General features: G+C 38.3%; 1 protein-coding gene across 3 annotated transcripts in view; it reads right to left on the minus strand.

Moving 5' to 3' along the window:
• Positions 1-14179, minus strand: part of METTL25 (methyltransferase like 25) — a 94042-nt gene that overhangs the window by 70865 nt on the left and 8998 nt on the right. For 2 of the 3 annotated variants that reach the window (XM_053658788.1, XM_037143434.2), the window contains exons 2-3: positions 988-1152; positions 411-517 (exon numbers count right to left, since the gene is read on the minus strand). In XM_053658788.1, coding sequence (XP_053514763.1) covers positions 411-517; positions 988-1152 — 272 coding nt within the window. The remainder of the gene's footprint in view (positions 1-410; positions 518-987; positions 1153-14179) is intronic. The other variant, XM_053658787.1, reaches the window with a different exon arrangement.

The following is a 14179-nucleotide window of genomic DNA, read 5'->3' on the forward strand; positions in this document are numbered from 1 at the left end:
TCTAAAACAGTTTCTTCATGTTACTATAATGAGGTAGTGGCCCCGTATCACAGCCTGAGCCAGGTCTTAACAGCACCTTCTGCCAAGCAGTTTTACAAAATGCCATCATAATAACGCTGCCTCTACTTGGAGCTGCAACACATCAAAGGGAGTTACTCTTCTATCCACTCTGAAAAGAATGACATTTGTGGCAAAATGTTAACAGTGTTGTCTTATTTTTAGTATAGATTTATTATAATTAGAATGTATTTGGGAAATGAGAGCACATTTTTAAAGGCTGACATATGTCATGTTAGCTATTATTTAGTGACATTTTAAAGGTTACATAGTGATAGTAGCAAAGGGAATTTGAATGATACAAAAAAATGACAATAATCTTAACACCTGAAAATCTAGGAAAATACTCTTACCTGCTTTATTCCATAGTAATCAGCAACACTGCAGATCAACTCCGACATTGCCTGAACTTCATGAGATTTTTTCAAATTCATAAACTCATCTAGCTTCACATTTTCACCTGAGTAAACATAAAACAAAATGAAAATACTGCTATTAAAGAAACCAAAGTTTATGAGAGCCATCAGTGGCTATTCTTAACCATATGAAAATAATATATTTTAATGTGATGTCTGTATAATAGATCTTTATTACTTTAGCTGCTATGAATCAAATTTGAATTTATAAAATAAATAAGACCCACACAGCATTATTAAAATGTTCCCCGATACATAAAACAATTAACTATCAAGAAAAACACCAATCACTGAACTACCATGTAAAGAACAAAAAATGTGCAGCTCCATCATGAAGCTGTTGTGTTGAATATGGTGCCTGAGAGAACCCAGTTGGCAAAAGCCAATCCTATCTGGGCTCCTGATATAAGGTCTACCACTAAATTAAAAACATGTTGCAAAGATATACATATATGAACAATATACTGCTTCCAAGTGCCTAAAAACATGCACACGCACAAACAAACACACCTACCAGTGTTCTGTTTCTGATTTCCTTGAAGGGCCATAAGCAACTGTTCAAAAGGAATACATATTCCCAAGTTTTGTATAGAATAATACTTCGCAGCCAGAGCAAAGGCTTCCACACTAACCAGCTTCTGGGAAGTTTCACAAAATATTTTAGAAAAATCAATAACACCTAAACAAACAAACAAAAATAACAAAACCCAGAAAATGTTAGCAATGGTTAAATAATAGTAATTGTGTGAGATTATAAAAATAAATGAAAAACACCGGATCTTTACAACAAATTACATACATTTTCACTTTAGTGTGAATTTTGGCAATATCTCTAATGGCTCAGTTATAGTTGTTATTTAAACTGTTAGCTATTTGTAGCGCTCAGTGTTTTCCACACTACACAATTAATATGTTTAAACTCCAAATTAAAATTTGGCTTTTCCCATGAGACGGAAAAAAGTTTACAATCCTGCTAAACTGCAATGTGGACATGAAATTTATGAAAGGTCCTGGCTAACCTACGAATATGAATTCAAAGCAGGTCAGGCCCTGCAACACCCTTGCTTCCTGTCCACACTGCAAGTGGAACGATGCTCATATCATACGTGGTACAAATGTTTCTGTGAAACAGTCCCTGTACTATTTGAACCACGTAGAATTGTATGTGTGTGTGTGGGGAGGGGGTATGTGTTTAGTGCACTGAACCCAATACAAGCTCTAAAACTAATCAGATGATGACCAGGTGAATATATTTCATTTTCTTCCCATGGTCAGTTTTAAACCACACACTCTATATGGTTACTGCTAGTTCCCCCAATGCTCACTCATTTAGAAGAGTCTGTAGTATCTGCAACCCAATGCCCCATTCTGTGTACAGATAATACAGTCTGTTGAACTCAGGTGTGGCCATATCACACCAGAGTGAACTGTCATTTTCAGACAGTAGTTTTAAGAGTATTAAAGATTCACTGCACATCGTTCCCCCAGAACTGTAATAGCCGAAGCATGTGTCAAGATGGACCCTGCCTCAGCCCAAGCCCCCAAGCGACTACAACAAAGACATCGCTGCTCTCAAAGTATAACGAACATCCAGCATATACGAAAAGTAAACTTTCTTGCTTTTGGTCACTGAGATTTTAGGCTTACTAATGCAGTATAACCTTGCCTATTCTAATGAATGTACATAAGCACACTGATAATTTACTTTTTATTTTTTCAATCTCACATTCTTATGGCCATTTTTAATACATTTTAACTTATTAGCAAAGGTGAAAAAAAAGGCACTCCAATATTTCAAAGACACTCTTTGAATAGGGTAGTCCAATGAAGTCTATTCACTGAAAATTATTTTAAAATAATTTTTAAAAACCACACATCTAGTAGTTAAATAAAGTATTTAAAACCTTCACTTTACAGAAGCATGTGCAACCAGGGAACAACTTTGGTGCTACAAAAAAAACCATACTACATGCTGTGACATCTGTTCTATGACAGCTAATCCTCCACAGTTACTTACGAAATTATAAAAATCCAGTTAAGCACGAAGAATAACGATGCTCCTTAGCAAAAGTCAAAAGGAAACTGATGAAAGCACACAGGATTCTAAATAAAAATCGCATGTTTAAGATAGTATCTTTTTAAAACTAATATGTACATCTACTAAGTTGCTGGTGTTAATATTTACCAATTTATTTAATAAGAATAAAATTGGCAGAGATTTATAACTTCCATTTCTGAATCACCTAAATGACTCAGAAATTTAAATGGCAAGATTACTACAGTGATTTGTTTAAGATGTATTTGTATATAATATAAAGTTCTTTGGATATTTTACAAACTGAATTTTAAAATGTAGCCAAGAGTAGTAAAATCCACATCAAAATATTTAGGCATGATACAGAGGGGAAACTCAGTCAACTCTTAAGTGAGACTCTCAGGTTTAAGGGCAGTCTCAACATCCCCAAGTTCCAGGACAGCAATTTTTAGGGTGTGATAGAACAAGAGCATTAAATCTCCAAGTGCAGAGGGACTATTACAGTAGTCAGTTACTGGTCGGTGTTGCCAACAGAAAGAAACGCAATGTTTCTCTTGGAAAAGAAAAGGTTCAAATCAATTTAACTATCTTACTCAAAATACTTGAAAAATGTCCAATTCAAGCATAATTAAACATTGTTAATTTGCTAACTATAGCCCCCCTAGTAACCTCAGAATTCTGGGGATCTAATTACAAAGATATTATCTTTTTAACAATATTTACTTTCATAAAAAGGAGAGTGTTCCTTCCTTTTTACGAAAAGGAAAGGATAGTGTTCTTTGCTTTTATCAAATTTTGATTGATCAGTTTATGTCACTTAAGAGCTACACCAGTTTATTCAGAAAATCTGTAACTGTGAAAAAAATCTTTTTGAATTATGGAAGGATGTATACAGTTTCTATACTTTCTTTGTTTTCAAGTAATCCAGCCTATAACTTCTATGCAGGGGCAGTGTCAATGATCTTATCTATACTTCCATCTCTGAAACAGTATGTGAGCAAAGCTGTGTGGAACAGTAACAGTGTGTATACTCCTCATAGTGCTCCCCTAGGTACTTGTATAATGAATTTGGGTTTGGCAAACAGCAAAACAGAATCCATGGTGCTGCTGAGCTTATACTAATTCATTTTTAATAAGTTAGATGTTTTTACACAAGGACAGTTTTATTTTTTTAAATTCGATGCCCACTGCACCTGCATATTTTGTGGTTTGATTATTTATTTTGCCAGCATCTCCCTTTACTGGGAGTACCTGTTCTGCTTTATTACCTGCTTTGTTTTTATTTACTCTTAGATTTGTATACCTGTATCACTGTTCCACAGAGGTTTCTTATAAGATAGGTTAATTGGGCATCAGGAAGCAAGAGGAACAAACAGCCAGGAGAGAAGTTACTTTCTTTAATATGAAATCAGGAAATCTCTAAGTTTTTTTTTTTTTAAACAGCAGAGATCAATGTGCAAGGAAAGATCAAACAGTAATATATACATGTTGGATTACAAAAATGTCAAGGTAAAAAATGAACAATAATATTTCAAAACAAAAAATAGAATAGAATCAATTAATATATTCATTAAATTTCAAAACTAGCCCTGGCTGTTGTGGCTCAGTGGATTGAGTGCCAGCCCATAAAGCAAAGAGTCACTGGTTCGATTCCCAGTCAGGGCATTTGCCTGGGTTGCTGGCCAGGTCTCCAACAGGGGGCACATGAGAGGTAACTACACACTGATGTTTCTCTTCCTCTCTCTCTCCCTTCCTCACTCTAAAAATTAGATAAAATGTTTTTTAAATTTTTCAAAACTGTTATTTTACTGAATGTTATCTAGCACTTTAAGGAAGTCAGGAGTACTATTGGGATTCATAAAATTTACCATTATTATTGCTTAATTCACAAAAATTTATCACTATTATTGCTTAATTGCTCCATTTATTGAACATATACTGTGTGCCAGGCACTGTGACAAACAGCTTATATTAAATGGGATAGTTTTATAAGCTAGTTAGTTATACAGTGCTCTTATCCTTATTTATAGAGAAATAAATTGAGACTTAGAGAGGCTGCAATTTATCCATATTCGCGCAGACACTAGGTGAACCAAGGCAATGTTCAACCTTGCTCTTAATTCCCACATCCAGCTTGCATGCCACAACAGTAAGTTTAGTGGACAAAAAATGAAATCAGGCAAGACAGGACTTAAGAAAAGTGCAAGGCAGAACTGTCAGAATCAGGTCCAGCAAAAACTGCCTTTGGCAGAGATCAATACATGTAATATCTTAAGCTAGTTCATATTTACTTCATTTATCTTCTTAATTCTTTCACTTTACTCCTCTCAACGCCTCCCTCTCTACCAGAAGCGATCTTAAGGTTTCAAGAAATTTTTAAAAAGTGATTTGTACATTTAAAACAACTGATAAGTCTCTGAAAAGAAAATAAAGGTTTTATGATAAGGTTTTGTTGTGGTTCCATTTCTAGAAACAAAACAATGTTACTGTTTCATGCCCACCTGCAAAGCAACAATACCTTGCATGTATCAGGCACTCAGCTAGTAGAGAATGACTGGATGGATGGATGGATGAATGAAAGAAATTGAATTCCTCAACTCACTATTGTAGCATTACCAGCTACACTAGGAGAAACAAATTCTGTTGTGGCAGTGATCAGAGGCCAATAGAAGGATTTCACTGACTTCACCAGCACTGCTGAGCCTTTTAGAGCAACATAAAACCTTGTCTCAGCTCTAATGTTTGTAATTGCAACATGAAGAAACAAGTGACTTAGAATCTATTTTAGAATGTGATGCAGTATAAAATGCAAGCATGTATTGATTCTGAAGTTTAACTGTGTTTAAAGGTGAAGGTCACTATTGCTATCATAACACAGCCTAGCACAGTCCCATGTCCAGAATTTCAAGAAGAAATCAACAGCACCCTCTTAATAGCAATCTTTGCAAGGACATAAAAATGTTCTGTATTCATTTCTGCATAAATGACCCACAGACACCTGCAATTCAAAAAGTTCAAAACTGAACTGAACATCCTCAGGCTCGCCACATTTTTTCCTTTCTTTTTCCTCTTGTTTAACAGCAGCATCCCTTACCCAGAGCTAAAGGTAAAAGTATTTACATTACTGTAAATGTTCCTTGTGCCTTTGATCTACATATTCAGCCACCCATCAATCCTAATCTCAAAGTCTTTCATGTGGGGAACCCCCACACTATCACTGCCACAGTTCCAACTCTCTTAAGTCTCACCAGTGTCACTGCGATAGTTTCACAGGTAATTTTTCCCCTTATGATAAAACTCCTATAGCACAGGGGTTCCACAATGTCTACAGAGTAGCTGGGCACTCTGTCCCCTTGCTCCCAGACCCGGATCAGACTTGCAGCTAAATTGTAGAGTATTCATCTTGAAAAAACAGTTGAAGTGTAGGTCATCTGGAAATTTATAATCAGGAGCACAGAAGACGGAAAGAGAAGAGGACAGGGTGAGCCCTTTTGGAGTCTGGGTGATGTGGCTTGAGGAAGGGGACTGCTCTGGCTCACAGCTCTTGGGCACCGACCTCACCCAGCACCGGGCATCTGGCAGGATTCTACCTGGGAGTCAGACAGGGGCTGGGATCTGCAGGCTGCAATACGGGAAAGTGCAGCCAAGCTGCCCAGCAAGTTCAACCTGAACAGACACGGGGAGGAGAGGAGTTATACACCTCCACCTCCTACAGAGTGAGGGTACCATCCCCAGATCTGTTTGAATCACCACTGCTAGGTCCCAGTTACCCTCACCGAGCACACTTCTGTGGGGAAAGGGACAGCAACTCAGAGCAGTCACAAAGGGCGAGAGACCCAGGCAGACTGACTCAGGGTTCTGGAGGCCCCATCCTCAGGTCTACGATAAACTCGAACCTGAAAAAAATGATGCGGGCTGGGTGGGGACAGCATCTGACATTGGCATGCAACAGAGAACCTCTTGGGAGGCCCTAGACCTAGACCAGTACAAGTGGCCAGCTTTGGAAAACAGTGGAACAGGATTCGAGGAGCTCCACATTCAATGAATCCAGAGACTGATCACTCGGGCACAGTGAACTCCTGAGACAAGCCATCCTTTTTCTTTGTTAATCTTTTATTTTCACTTTTCTACTTCATTTCTTGTTCTTTTCTTCTCTTTTTTTGCTTTCATCTTATTCTCTCTTTCCTATCCTCAATCTTTTCTCTTTTTATTTTTTCTTCCCATTTCTCCTTTCCTTTTAGTTAATTTTTATTTTTTCTATATTTTTATTTTCTTATTATAACTTTTCTCTTCCTTCTTCCCTTTCACATTCTCTTTTCTGTTTCTTTTTTCCTTATCTAAATCTCTTTGTTTCTTGTCTCTCATTATTTTTTTCTTTCCTTTTTAAATTTTTGTTTCATCCTGTGATTTTTGTGTGTGTGCCTTTTCTGATGCTTTTTATTTTGTTTCTGTTGTTGGTGTCTGTTTATTTTTCTGTTGAGTTGTGGCTGGTTTGGTTTGGTTTTGTCTTATGTTGTTTGGTCAGCACCAGTACAATAATTTGCAGGACATGGTCAGAGTTGAGCCTCACAGTCGACCAGCCCAAGGTCAAGCTAACTCACAAATGGCACAACAATCAAGACCCAGTTAAAACAGGAGGGCCCACATAACTCACACAAGGGTCATTCCTAGAGAACCCAGCTCAGGTGATCAAGGAGAATGCACCACTGGGCCCCACAGGACAACTACTACAGGAGCCCACCCCACTAAGCCTGGGAGTCATTGCAGTTACATTTAAAACATAAAAACTAACAGAAAAAGATGCAGCCAAAATGGGGAGACAAAGAAACAGGCCCCAAATGAAAGAACAGGAGGAATCTCCAGAAGAAAAGCCAAATGAAATGGAGGCAAACAACTTGTCAGGTAAAAGTTCAAAGGAATAGTCATAAGGATGCTCAACAGCATGAAAAGGATATATAGAAACCATGAAAAATAACCAGACAGAAATGAAGAATAACATATCTGAAATGAAGAATACGCTGAAAGGAAAAATCAGTAGGTTGGATGAGGCTGGGGATCAAATGAGTGAATTAGAAGACAAAGTAGAATCCTTCTTTCCAGCCCCTTCTTGCCTGTAAGGTCTCTTTTGATAAATCCACTGACAGTCTGATGGGAGATCCTTTGTAGGTGACAGTCCCCTTATCTCTTGCTGCTTCTTGTCTCTCAAGAATTCTCTCTAGAATTCTTTCATTTTAATCTTGGCTAATGTAATTATGCTGTGCCTTGGTGTGTTCCTCTTTGGGTCCACCTTCTTTGGGACTCTCTGAGCTTCCTGGATTTCCTGGAAGTCTATTTCCTTTGCCAGATTGGGGAAATATTCCAAGTCATGAAAACCAAAGACCTACAACCAAGACTGCTCTATCAAGCAAAGTTTTCATTTAGAATGGAAGGACAGATAAAGTGTTTCTCAGATAAGATCAAATTCAAGGAGTTCATCATCACCAAGCCCTTACTATATGAAATGTTAAAGGGACTTACCTAAGAAAAAGAAGATAAAAAAGATGAACAGTGAAAGGACAGCAAACTCACAGTTATTAACAACCACACCTAAAACAAAAGCAAATTAAGAGGACAGCTAGATCAGGAGTGAACCATAGAAATGAAGATCACATGGAGGGTTAGCAACAGGGGAGTGGGAGGAGGAGAAGGGGGGAGAAGGTAGAGAAAATAAGTAGCAGAGACAGTAGATAGAAAATAGATAGGGGGAGGGTAAGAATAGTAGGGGAAATATAGAATCTAAAGAACCTGAGACACATGTTCATGAACTAAAGGGGGGAGAATGGTGGGGGAGGGGTGTGCAGGGTGGAGGGGAATGGAGGAGGAAAAATAGAACAAATGCAATGGCATAATCAATAAAGAAAAGAAGACAAAGTAGAAAAAGAATCATTCAATCAGAACAGCAAAAGGGAAAAAGAAATCTGCAGAGGTCACACTGATCTGAAAGATGCAAACAAACTCTTTTCTTAAATACTGTTACATATATTAGCTGCATAGGTTCAAAGTCATAACTAGCTGTGCATTTGTACATGACTCATGTTAACCCATAACACCATATATATGGCTCCCTCGACAAGCAGAAAAAAGAAAAGATGTATTAAGTGCTATGCATCCACAATGAGTGACTTATCAAAATATTTTTGCAAGTGTTGTGAAAAGTATTTATGCCTTCAGCATAGATGTATTGTTTGTGATAGCTGTGACAAACATTTTGCAAAGACAACTATTGAAGATTCTGATGAACTAATGTTAGACATTTTTGGTTGTATTTTTAGCAATATCCATGTTTTCATTATTTGAAAAAAACATTTTTATTCTTTATGTTTTTTATATTTCTTTGTTTAACAATTTCTACACTGTAACTGAAAATAAATTAATAACCATGCATTTAATGATATAAACATAATGAATGCAAATTTTCTGTGTTTTTAAATTTTTCTTTTTTTGCATTTCATCACATACTAATAATGAAGTTATCTCTTGGATACACATGACCTACACTATAATTTTTTTGACTGTGACCTCTGCGGGGTTAAAAAGCAGGAGGATAGTTTATGGGATCTTTGAGATAACATGAAAAAGTAACAAAATCCACATCATAGAGGAACCAGAAAGAAGCAAGCAAGGGATAGAGAAACTTTCTGAAAAAATAATGGCAAACACTTCCCTAACCTGGTGAAGGAAAAAGCCACCCAAGTTCAGAAGCACAGAGAGTCCTAATCAAGATGAACCCCAAGAGACCCACACCCAGACACATCATACTTAAAACAGGAAAGGGTAAAGACAAAGAGAGGATCTTAGAGGCAGTAAGAGAAAGACAGTTATTTACAAGGGAGCTCCCATAAGGCTGTCATCTGAGTTCTTAATAGAAACAATTCAGGCCAGAATGGATTAGCTTGAAGTACTCAATGTAATTAAAAAAAAAAAAAAAGGACATAGAACCAAAAATACCCAGCAAGGCTATCATTTAAAATCAAAGGTAAAATAAAGAGCCTCCCAGACAAAAACAAAACAAACTAAACTGAACTTAAGGAGTTCACTACTACTAAGCCAGCAATGCAAAAAATATTGAAGGGTCTGTTTTAAGAAGAAGAAATAGAGAAAGGAGTGTATGTACAGTGAAAAATGGCAATAAATAAGTATCTATCCACAATAACCTTAAATGTAAATGGATTAAGTGCTTCAAACAAAAGACACAAGATAAAAGGACAGATAAGAAAACACGACCCTTACATATGCTGTCCACAAGAAACCCACCTCATCCCTGGCTGGTGTGGTTCAGTGGACTGAGGGCTGGCCTGAGAAGCAAAGGATTGCTGGTCCAACTCCCATTCAGGGCACATGACTGGGATGCAGATGTGCCCAAGTTGTGGGCCCGGTCCCCAGTGGAGGGCATGTGAGAGGCAACCACACATTGATGTTTCTCTCCCTCTTTCTCCCTCCCTTCCCCTCTCCCTAAAAATAATTAAATAAATAAAATCCTAAAAAAAAAAAAACAACCAAAACCTGTCACTTAAAAACAAACAAACAAAAAAACCTACCTCAGAACAAAAAACAGAGGTTTAAGGTGAAAATATTCCATGTAAATGAATATGAACAAATTAGCAATGCTTACATCTGACAAAGTAGACATCAAAACAAAGGCCATAAGAAGATAAGAAGGTCACTACATAATACTAAAGGAATCGATCCAAGAAGAGGATATATAAGCCTTGTAAACTTATATGCACCCAATATACGAGCACCTAAATATCCAAAAACAATTTTTGGTGGACTTTAAGGAAGAGAGCTACAGCAATAGTCACAGTACGGGATTTTAACACCCCACTGTCAGTCATCACAGTCCCTTCCAGACAAAAAAAAAATCAATCAACAAGGAAACGGTGACCTTACGTGACCTACTAGAATGAATGGATTTAATTGATATTTATAGAACATTTCATCCCAATGTGGCAGAATATACATTCTTCTCAAGTGCACTTGGGACATACTCAAAGATAGACTACATGTTAGGACACAAAATAAGTTTTAACAAACTCAAGATTGAAATCATCAAGCACTTTCTTGGATTACAATGGCTTGAAACAATGGCACAGAAGTATGACAACCAAGGAGTTAAAGAAGAAACATCCATCCAGAACTGTAGGAGGGGCAGAGACTGGCAGCCGGGCAGAGAGGACTCACAGCAAAGTGGCAGCTGGCAGATTGGGCAGTCCCACATTTGCATGAGGTACAACTAGGAGCGAGACAGACCACTTGACCCAGGTCTGTCTATTTTCCAGCTTGGGGAAATAAAGCCTCAAAACCCCTGATTAAAAACACCTATGGGGGGATGAGGCAGCAGGAGAAACTCCCAGCCTCACAGGAGAGTTCATTGGAGAGACCCACAGGGTCCTAGAATGTACACAAACCCACCCACCCAGGAATCAGCACCAGAAGGGCCCAATTTGATGTTGGGTAACAGGGGAGGTGACTGAAAACCAGCAGATAGCAGAGCAAGGGACATTGTTCCCTCTTGGACCTTTCCCCCACATACAGTGTCACAACACAGCCATGTGGGTTGCCCCACCCTGGTGAACACCTAAGGCTCCACCCCTCACTATGTAACAGGTGTGCTGAGACAAAAAAAAAAAATGGCACAAATGAAAGAACAGATCAAAGCTCCAGAAAAAATACAACTAAGCAACAAAGAGAACAGCCAACCTATCGGATGCACGGTTCAAAGCACTGGTGACCAGGATGCTCACAGAAATGATTGAGTATGGATGCAAAATAGAGGAAAAAGTGAAAGCTATGAAAAGTGAGATAAAAGAAAACGTACAGGGAACCAACAGTGACAGGAAGAAAACTGGGACTCAAATCAATGGTGTGGACCAGAAGGAAAAAGAAACAGTCAACCAGAACAGAATGAAGAAACAAGAATTCACAAAAATGAGGAGAGGCTCAGGAACCTCTAGGACATCTTTAAGTGCTCCAACCTCTGAAACATCAAAGAACAACAACAACAACATCAAATTGTGGCAGACCCTGTCTAGCAGCGTCCACCTGTTGTGGTTGACGACAAGAATCATTCACAGGCAACAACAACCCTGTGTAGGAAAAGGCAACAGGCACGACTACTCTCTCAAGGGGAGAGCGTCTATGGTGCCTCGGCCACTCCCTCAAGAGGGGGGCGCCCCGACCCTTGCCTAGACAGGTTTTTATTATTTTCTTGGGGTCTTACATCAAAGAAAGACTTATTATCTATCACATAGAATATTATTGTCTACATTCTAGGTACAATCAAGGAAATAGAAATAACATGCAAAGGGGGATGGCAATGAGCTCATTAGCTCTGTCCTTGAGAGAGCTCACACAGACTTTGGAAATTACCTTGAAGATAAACAATACACATCTGTTGCTTTAGACCAGGGTGAGGAAGTTTTAGCAAGAGCAAGCCATAACAGTCTGTATGCATTTTCTAGGCCTGCTTCCCACAAGAAAACTCGGTTTGCAGGTCTGGGTTCTGCCCACCACTTCGCATCTGCAGGTTTTCCATACAGAGCTGAGTCACATTTGTCAGGCCAAGACAAACTGGTCCCCTACAACTCCCCCCCACTTTTTTTTTGTTAAGGCTGTTATGGTGATACATCCCACAAGACTTGCTATTTGCTGGTCTCTTTTGCGACCCTGGGCAAATAATTTGTAAATGCATCGTAATATACAAAATATTAAAATCAGTAAACAATTATCAGCTCTACTGACCCACAATCTTAGGTTGAGTTCATCAAATCAGTGTTTTGGGTTTAATGAGCCAAGATTATCATTAAGGGTTTTGAAGAATCTTTTGCTTAGTTAAGAGTGGAATGTCTCTTGCAGCTGTTTGTGTAACTCTAGTTGCAATTTATTGATTTGTCTCTTTAATTAGTAGAAAAATCACTCCTCTTAGGTGATGTTGAATATCACTCCAGGGATATTGGCTGGAGTTCCATTGTAGTGGGGTGACACACAGTTTGGAGAAACCAGGATCACAGGTCAGCTGCTGACAGATCACTAGCACATCTTGGCGTTCACTGATCTAGTTGAGTGCTGATCCAACTGCAGAAAGTTGAGTCAGTATTTCTTGACCAATCTGGGCCTACTGAAGCATTTTTAAAGTGGAATTGGTTAAGAGAACATCAACAGTATGAGCAGTTTGATCTGACTCAATGAGGGCAGCGGCTGCCGTGGCCGCAGTAGCTGCAACAACTATAGTAGAAACAATAAGTGCAATTAAAGTGTCAACAAATTGTTAAACTAGCTCTCTTATGTCATTGGGATCTTCTCATTTTCTGGTTACATTAATTGGCACTATTTGAATGTGTCTTTTAACTATATAAACTGTAGTGAGGCTACTGAGTAATATTGAGATGAGTAAGATAGCTGGCATATATGGAGTCTGCAGGGACATGTAAAGAATAACTTTTTTGCTGATTCACTGTAAAAGACTTGAGATGTCTCTGGAGTTGCCAAAAACAAGTAAGGGTGAGAAGTATAAACTGTGACCCAATCTTGTTTTAAAGGGCTATCCTGATAGAGGCTTTAAAATTTTTTTATACAGGTGTTTTCTAGTAATAAAAGGCAAGCCTATTTTCTATGAGTTGTAATGCCAAGGGCTAGTGTGGTTGGGAGAAACAATTCTGATTATAGGTGTCTCAGTACCGGGCCCCTCCCACCACATATTAGTATATAGGATTTCAGGCAGAGCCGAAACTACTGTTTTGTCAAACTTAGCCAGTACTTTTTAATTAGCTCCCCAGTTCTCCACTACAAATAGAATTTTGGGGAGAAAAGTAATAGTAGCATTTGGTCTTCTGTACAAAGACTAAGAGACTGAGTCTTTGTGGCTCTTGTCTAAAGTACAAGGAGGAACTGGACAGTGATTGAGTATGATAAACCCTCTCTTGGTATGCAGGCCAATTACAGTTACTATGGAAAACTGATAGTAATTACTGTATTGCTCTTTGCTTGCAGCATGAAGTTGCTCTTTTAAAGGAAAATACAAAGTGTCAGTAAGAACAGAAAAATAAATTAGTAAATCTGCACTTTTTGGCACCAGAATCCAGTGCTTGTTTTCTTCCAGTTGGCCAGCAGGGCCACTTGTCTGCTAACTGATCGGCTTTCATCTTCAGGTAGCAGAGCTTGATGTCTGTTTTGTTATAAAGCTTCACCCTTTTAGCTGGAAGCCAGACAGGACGTGTAGGGATGGAAACACATGCACACCCACTTCCCCATGTTAAGAGATCTACAGGACCCTGCCAAAAGCCATCTCCCAGAGGATCTCTGTATAAAACTTAACGATAAGATGACTTTGGTTCTTTCTTCTGAAAATGTTTTTCAGTTGGAATATAGAGTGATTTATTACAGTTTAGAAAATTATAAGTAAACATAGCTAACATAGTCAAATTTTGGGGGGTAGACTCCTGACTCCCCCTTTTTTATTTTTTAAGATTTTTAAAAGTATGATGAGCCCATTCAACAATTGCCTGACCAGTTGGATTATAAGGTATTCTTGTTTTATGTTGGATATTCTAATGATGAAGGAAGGCTTGAGTAGAATGGGCAAGATATCCTGGGCCATTATCAGTTTTAATTTGCCGAGGCCAACTCAAATGAC

This window comes from Artibeus jamaicensis, unplaced genomic scaffold, assembly GCF_021234435.1.
Source record: "Artibeus jamaicensis isolate MK-2021 breed Jamaican fruit bat unplaced genomic scaffold, CSHL_Jam_final scaffold_584, whole genome shotgun sequence".
Classification (NCBI taxonomy): domain Eukaryota; kingdom Metazoa; phylum Chordata; class Mammalia; order Chiroptera; family Phyllostomidae; genus Artibeus; species Artibeus jamaicensis.